Consider the following 8,629-nt stretch of genomic DNA (forward strand, 5'->3'; position numbering starts at 1 on the left):
TTTGTCGACTTCGGCATCCCCGTGAACAAAAGATGCAATGAGCACCGTTGCTTCCTGACAAACGCTGCACCTCGCCGCTGCTCTGATCAACGCCCAGCACGGAGCCAGAGAAACACAGCTGAAAGTATGACTATCACATTACAGACAAGTTAAAAGACCTGAATATCAATATCCATATATATTTTTGTAAAGGCATGTGTTGTGTTTAACAAGTGTCTCCAGAAAACATGTATCTTGTCAAAGGTGATGAACTCCTCAACAAGTGTTGAGGAGTTCTAGAGGCGTTTTGAGGTCTAGAACATCTTTGCGTCAGCAGCTGAGGCAAGAGTCCCTGAGTTAGGGGAACCGGTTATGACACCAGAACCCGACAAGTTGGAATTGGACGAGCAAAAAATGGCAGATTTCTTCTTGGGCGGGTTCTTCAGTGTTCCAGTACGCTCTTTGACTTTGTATTCCAGTGTGCTATGGGGCACCCCGTAAACCCCCTGAGCCTTGGACACGCTCATGCGACCTCCCATGACCATGGTGATGGCCTCCTCCAGCAGGTCGTGGTCGTACTGGCGGTATCTCCCGCGTTTCTTTCGCGGCTGCTTGTCTTTATCCCGGACGCCCCCGTCTTCTGAGTCATCCAGCGAGGACCCGCGTGGTCCCAGGCGATGAGGTGACTGGTTGGCACTGCCCGGACAGCCGTGTGGCAAGAGAGGAGATCTGAGTTTGAAGAGAGACGAAGGTCTCGCGGTAGCTGTTGATGAACTGGCGAAACCTTCCATTGATGAGGTACGTTGAGTTAGGTTTTCATCCGCGCTGCCATTCTCAGCTGGGATGGATCTGCTATGGTTGGACGAGAAGCGAGGAATACGCAGGGACGTGGGCGGCTCCAGACTGGGAGTGGGGCTTGCGGGCTGGAGAGCGTCCCTGAGCTGGGGAAACGACTGGAGGAGGGTTTTCTGCAGACCGCTCGGCTGGTAGAAGGTAAGGGAGGACGAAGGGAAACTCAAGTCTCCGTTTTCCTCCGCAGATCCTCCAATTTCTGCCCGCTCCGCCCACGCCGCCACCTTCTGCAGAACAAGACGGGCTTCGCCGCCCAACATTGACGACATCACATTGTATGATGTCACTTCATCCCTGAAATCTCTGCTTCCTGGTGCGAGTTGATGTAGTATCCCCAGCTTTCCTTCAGCCCAGCCGTCCAGACCTTGCTTCAGGGTGTGAAGGGGTATCCCATAAAGCAATGCGGCCCGCTGCTCCTGCAGCCTACCTGAACGAATATCCTTCAAGGCCTTGGACAGCAACCCCTCAGACAGCTCCAAGCTCCTCTCAATGTACTGCCTGCGCTGCCTCCTAGGGATGGGAGGACCAAACAGCAGGGTCAGGATGGAGGTGATGGAGGGAGTTTGATTTTGGCATAAGGAACAGGGGGGGTGCAGAGCGAGGGGTCCACTCCTTTATGCCTTGTGTTGGTAACATCACTGCGACTGTTATGTTTGTCTGTTCTCACACATATTCTTTGTGTGGGTCAAAGCCTCTTCACGTCCAGGTGGGACAGTCTGAATGGCTGGGGTTACTTTGGCGCTCACACACGCAACCCTTGTAGTTTTGTGATATCCTTCAGTGAGAGTCCTACATGCTTGAAGGTTGAATTATCAAACTCATCAGTAAAAAAAAGGAGGTGAAATCGTTATGAGGTAATGCAATGTTCTCCTCACAATCCTGAGCTGTTGGCAAATGTTATAACATGGTGCCATTGCTGTGACGTTACCGCTCAAGAGATAAAAGAGTCAACCCCTTAGGACCAAAACACAAAACACAAGCTAGCTCTTCATAAAGACTAGAGAGGAACTGATCCAATGCACTGCCAAACAAAGGACACAAACACAACACAGTGTTGATGCTAACCCTTCAATCCTAGTCATGCCAAACACCCTAAAGAAAATGCAGTAGACAATTGTACTGGATTAAGTTAAAAATGGGAAGTTCCTCACATGTAAAGTAACGTTTTCGGGTAAATCCACACAAATACGTTTTCGTTTTAAAAACGCACAACTCACGCTACATTTTAGCCTAGCGTCCACACACTTGCGGCTCTGGAGACTATTGAAAACGCCACCGCAGCCATTTTAGTTTGAAAACACTGCGATTACGTTTTAATCTGGACGGGCAGAAACGGAAAACGATGACGCAGACACCCACATTCGCTGCCTTGCTTGGTCCTTCGGATTCGATCACGTGGCCTTTTCTCAGAAGAAAAACGACATCAGCCTTGATTACCACGTGACTACCAGTGGTTGGGCGTTGCTGACATCTATGCTAGCAGCTGTTATGCAGTTAAATTCTACATTGTGTAATACTACTACTACTACTACTACTACTACTACTACTGCCTACGCGCGCAAGCTATTCCTAGCAGCACGTCCAGTGGCGTTATCGGCCCTACGTTTTCAGTTTTGAGGAGGGAGATGGACATAAGTCGGAGGATGTTATTTTTTGTTATCTATGCTTATTTTGTTCTGCACAACGAATATGTAAACAAAAGCATAAATGCTCTCCAGTATGACGGGGACTTCCAGCCACCAGGCAGAGGTACGAGCGCGAGCACAGACGACAACAAAACCGAGGGGAAATAAGTGAAACGTGTGTCGACTCAATTTCTAGACTCATAATATTATAAACTTGTCCGTTTGAGTGCGTGGGAGGTAAATGTAGAGGATCTTAAGTATCAAACAAGACCTTATATTAGAGGAAGTACAATACGCCTATAAGCTATTTTTCTAAATAGACAATCTGCTTCCTGTTTACACAGCCACTACACGGCCAGTGTACGTGAATGGTCATGCGATATGTATTTTCAGCCAAGTTGGTGACGGTGATTATTTGGTACTGAAACGCCTCTGTGTACGGAGATCGTTTTTGTTTTAGTGTGGATGTAGACTTAGTTATGCTGAGTTTGGGAAAAAATAAATGCCTAGATCCTCCGTTTTAACTAATAGTAATGACGGGGCTTCCCTTGTGCATTTTGCCACATGGTCGAATACCACTCAAATTCATATCCAGAGGAAATACTATAATATAAAAAAACTCTTACCCTGAGGCTTTGTGATTAGATGGTGTTGATGAAGTTGCTGAGCATGCAGAGTTCCTGTTGGAGAGGTCGAGCACGCCATCTGTTACAAGAAGAATGAATTTTAACTGGTTAGGGTTTGAGTTACAACAGCAATGTCAAGATCTAAACCCTTTAGAAGCTGAAAACATTTCTTCATTGGCTTTAAATTCACAATAGGTATGATGCTTTCCTTACCCGGGTCACTTTCACTCTCTTTCTCCTCCCCAGTTCGGCTAACTGTGAGGTCCAGAGGTGCGTCTGATGGTTGTGGCAAAGGTGATGAGGTCCTTGTTGTAACACCATTTGTACTGGTGTGGATTAGGCACTTGGATGCGTACTCCAAGGCAAACTGATGTATCATCTTCTTCATTAGCTCCTGAGCAACCAGAGGGATGTTGGTATCACAGCCCAGGGACACATCTAATGAAGAAGGTGCAAGAGAAGTAAGAAAAAGACTGGATGAACAAGACTGATTTGTTATTCTTATAGGACAAGAAAAAAAGAGGACGTTTTGAGGTATTTTTTTGCTTGCTTGCTTTCATGAATCTGTTGTGACAAAAAGATCTCCGGGGCCCGACACTTTAACAGCAAAAGCAACACACGTCTGCAAAATGTCATAAATTACAGGGCAATAAATTAGGTGGTCAAGTATCAAGAGTTGGGAAACATCCATCTTTCAAACCTTTATATATACCTTTTGTTGTACACCCCGTTAGCGGTGGGCAATATGTAGGAATCCACCGATATTGTTTTCTGACCAAGTACAAGTAGTAACGTTTGGGTACTTGCTGATATCGATAGAGCGCAATTGCAGTAGGAATGTTAACAATTAACTATTTAACGGTGCTAACAGCTGGTCCATCTTAAGAGAACCGGAGTTGTTGCTAACTTCAAGGTTAAAGTCCTTCACTTTATTCATCAGCTGGCTGACGGGCAAGACATGAGAAACCTGTAGTACTAAAGTTGCTTAACAGAAAGGGTTACTAGTTATGTTGCAGAATGGACTAACAAAATACAACAATTCAAATATGAATTTCACAATCCAGCAGCATATTAGAATTGAAAGCTCCACCTTGAACAGAGGTTAAGTACATTGAAGTTCATTGTGCCTTGTGATATGGCGTTTCTTTCACTTTAAGTAAACACTTGAATGCAGGACTTGTTTCTGTATGTTTAAACAGTGACAGTTTGACTTAAGAAGCATTTTTGAGTACTTGTTCTCCCACTCCCAATGCCAACATTCCCAGTTAGAGATAGGGTAAAACGTAAAGCAAGACAGTGTTTGCCTGCGGTCCTCAAAATCAATAAATCCAGCCCTGAATGACACAGGCAGGTCGGGGTTACTTACTCAGGGTCATTGTTGAGATACACTTGGCGGCGATAAATTCCAAATATGCATTTTTAGTTGCTTGCTTTAACAAAACCCTCGCAGTTATAAAGTGGCGCATGGATTTAATTAGCGGAGGTATTTTGCTGGCCATAACGTTATTATTGTTATAAGTTAGTGTTGGGTCTTACAGCGGGGGAAATTCACTCACGGGAGAAAAACACACTCAAGTTGTGCAAGTAGCACCGCCTGCAGCATCAGTAAATACTCTTAGCCGAGGTATTCATTTCCAAACGGGCGTATTAGCTGCTCGCTTTGACAAAACCACCGCGGTTATAAAGTACAACATGGATTTAATGAGCGCAGGTATTTTGCCAACGGTAAAGTTATAAGTTGGTGTGGCAAAAAAAGTACATAGTTTGAGTTGCGAGGTCAGAGTGGCTCTGATCCCATCGGCTAGCTGCTTGCTGACTCCAGGGAAATAAAGAAAAGATTGCTTGAACCGTTATCCAGCATTAATGTAGCGTTAGCAGACTACATCCAGAGTGAACTGCAGTTAATGAGCCGCATTTAATATGTAATCATTAATATTGTTATTAACTACTGATGGCAAGTATTGCGAGTTTTGAATAAACAAGCTACCAGGCACTCTGGTGCTCGGTGGATTGAGTCGAGCATGTTGTCCGCAGAAGGCTTTAGCAGCAGCTCCCTTTTGCTGCTGGATACACACGAACAATACAACTGTTCTTCTTCACTTTCCTGGAGTCAACGGTTCATGACAACACTGTAAGCAGTTCTGCTCGGGGCCCCGAACAGCACTGCACTAGTATTATTAAATCCCTCTATATATCAATGACATGAACCATGAAAGAGAATTTCATCCATGTGATCAAATTACGGTATATTTTCTGGTGAATGCTTGGCATTACTTCCAGGACCCCTGGCCACATTTACTTCGGGAACTCTTGTGCTAGAATAGTTACTTGCAAGAACTAGTTCCTTGATAAAGTGTTGACAAAGTTCTGGATTATCCAGAGGAACAAAGACACTGTTCGATAAAAAAAAAAAAAGATGCGTAATGTTTAAATGAATGCAACGTAATTCTCCTCCATGGAATTAGTGTGGCAGCATCAAGGTCAGAAAAGGATATCTCATCTCAAAAAACAGAAACTATCTGTATTGCGATAATGGGATTTGACAATTTGTTCAATGCGTCACAGGGCAGACAGACGCCTAACTCACCTTTTTTGTGAAACACAGCTTGGAGGATCCTGTGCGCTGATTGGCTGCTCTCAGAGATGGTTGGACCCTGACAGGGAGAGTAATCAGAGGGGGAGGAGAGGGGCGACGTGGCTGCAGGTAGATGATCCTACAACGGAAAAAAGAGGAACATTTACATCACTGACATATATCCTAATGCACTCTATATTTTATATCAAACAACTGTCAACCGCCACGGGTAACTTAAATAGGCTCGTCTAAAGGCAAAATACAAACACTGTTTGTGGATTATCTTGACTTGAACAATCCTTACACTGCTGAGTTTGTCCAGGGGAAGGTTGCAGAATGAACATTGAGAGCAACTTGTTTCCGAGGACCAGTCGTCCACCTCTTCGGGTTCACAGTCTTAAAAACACAACAACATTAATAAATATGGATACAGAAAGGATCAAACAGCATTTTTGCAAATCAAAGCGCAGGATGGCATCACTACAATATTTGATCTATGAATGGTTTCTCAATTGGACTTCTAGAAAATGTATTACGATGTATATACATATCAATATATAAAATTGAGCTTTGATGACAATCAATTTAGCAGTGACACATTTTATATAAATTACAATTAATTCACATTATCTGTACATGAAGTAAGGGTACACTATTTGACTGAGCGGACAAAAATCTGATTTCATCATATCTATAAGAGGTATTATTACGACAACTACTACTGTGGGATTAAATGATGGCATCGCCGCACAACGTGCAACATTTTGGTCTGTACCCACCAGTAAACGGACATGCGCCTTCTAGGGTCAGTTTTATCCCTCTAAATCCAGCATCTATATTCATGCTATCCAGGCATATGCCCTTGCTAATAAAAAGCCTTATTGTTTAATTTTTTATCTTTAAGTGGGAGGAATTAGGGGCCACTGTGCCATGTACGACGAGTGTGAGTGGAGAGCATCATCAATGTAAAAATGTCTGTGAAATAATCTAATAAAGTTGGGCAGGGGTTCGATTGTGGGGGTATCTAAACATAATTCTACAGATAAATTAATGACTGTATACAAGATTATATCACCATTCTGTAGATGCAAGTTTGACTTTAAAATACAGCCATGGTGACATTATATAAATGTATGTAATACTAAATGTATGTTAACAGTGACTCAACCCAACTACACTGTCCTACAGCCACAAATACTCACTATGGAACTAAATGTGCAACTGAAAATGGAAAAAATGCAGAGTACTACTGACAGGGTTGAGAAGTCTTTTTGTTGTTGGAAGTAAATATAAAATACAACTATGATTACACAAAGAGATGAAGACTTCTTTTTTTTAATGCACACACAAAAACCCACCATCAAATAAATTGAGGTCCCTCAGCAGCAGTGAGCCATAGATTCCCTCCAGAATGCTTTCAAACCCTGCAAGACAAAATAAACAGAAAGCACCCTTCAGTACTGACATGAACAAGTTACCTGTGTGTACACACACGCACGCGCGCGCGCGCATATGTATATGGTGTGCCAAACTAGACCAGTTTGAGGGCAACACAGATTGATCACCTGCCACAGACAGCTGTCACCAACATATGTAATGTTTAATAAAGAGCCCGTGGAATCATTTAATAAACTAAACAAACGATTCATTGGATTCGTGAACAGTGGCAACATCAAGACATCCATGTCACCTTTGGTTCAGAGCACTCAAAGTGTAACGTCACTGTGCTTAAACCTCACAAAGCAGAATAAACCCAGCTAGCTTCGGGTGAGCTAGCCTAAGGTTACCGGCTTCTGTAACATACAACAAGAAAAAAACAGCGTTCAAAATGGCAAACGGCTCAAGGAAACCCGTTACCGTTGACCACCGAGACGTCCGCTTGTCTCATATTGCACTGACACGAGAAGCCCTAACGTAGAAACAATCCCCTCCCCCAAAAAATAACAGCAACGTTAGCATAGCATGTTAGCTCGGCATTAGCATAGCCGACATATATGTCAATAAACACGTTTATCTGACGTTGTAACGACCGGTTAACTAAATAATATATGATAAGCCTTCATGCTGCATGAGGGATATATCACCTCGGCCATGTAACACTGTCTGACAGAGCTAGCATCAGCGGGCAGGGAGCTAGCTGAGAGGGACAAAGAAAAAGAGCCAACTCGCAGGGCTAGCCAGCTGGTGAATATTAGCCTGCCAGTTTAACGTTGGCCACCTATGGAGCTGCTAGCTAGGCGTTAGCTAGCCAGTAGCTACCTAACAGACGGGGGGTTGCGATCCCTCGGCTACCGGGCGAAGTCACTTTGAAGCTCGTTGTTGTTGTTTTTCTTGCACACACAATATGAAACTGCAAATAGACCCTACCGACGCAGTGTATCAATTTGTGTCGCCAAGAATCGAGTTCCCGCCGAAACCCTTTCCTTTCGGCCGTGCATTTGCAGCACTGCACGGTCGCCATTCTGCTGCGTCCTTCTCTCTCCCTCTCCCTCTCTCTCTCTCTATCGCTCTCTCTCTCTCCGTCAGAGCGACAGGAAGCGGCTGCGGGTTTCCAGCTGTCATGCTCACGGCCGCCGCTAGAGGGAGCAATAGCTTTAGATACCACGGGGCAGTTGGTTTCTTTTTGCCCTAAATTTGGTCTCGCGGATACAGCAGACCCCCCACTTTCTTTTGCTGTTTGAATATCATTTTTCAGTGACTGGTTCTGGTTCACTGAATTGCCTCAACTCACTTGTTTTGTCTGTGCTATGGGTGCAGCCCGTCGTTCATAAACCCAAACCAAAGTTAGGGGGATTAAAAAAAACTTGTGTCCCTGTGCTAAATGTTACTATCGAAAGATGACGAACAAACTAGCCTATACATTATTCATCAGGTTTACCAGACCTCATATACCTCCCTGTGCAGGACCCAATCAAGTTGTTCACTATAATATGAATATGATGAATGATAAGCAGTTTTGTAAAATCATCTGG

General features: G+C 44.0%; 1 protein-coding gene across 1 annotated transcript; it reads right to left on the reverse strand.

The window, feature by feature from the left end:
* Positions 1-293: 293 nt before the first annotated feature.
* lcorl (ligand dependent nuclear receptor corepressor-like) lies at positions 294-8,118 on the reverse strand (the record flags this gene model as incomplete). Its single annotated transcript, XM_079219244.1, has 7 exons — positions 294-1,341; positions 3,083-3,161; positions 3,296-3,520; positions 5,670-5,796; positions 5,962-6,053; positions 7,016-7,081; positions 8,025-8,118. 7 exons carry the CDS (start codon positions 8,116-8,118, stop codon positions 294-296), a joined length of 1,731 nt encoding a protein of 576 aa, XP_079075370.1.
* Between the last annotated feature and the right edge of the window lie 511 nt (positions 8,119-8,629).

Source organism: Taurulus bubalis, assembly GCF_910589615.1.
Source record: "Taurulus bubalis genome assembly, chromosome: 6".
Classification (NCBI taxonomy): domain Eukaryota; kingdom Metazoa; phylum Chordata; class Actinopteri; order Perciformes; family Cottidae; genus Taurulus; species Taurulus bubalis.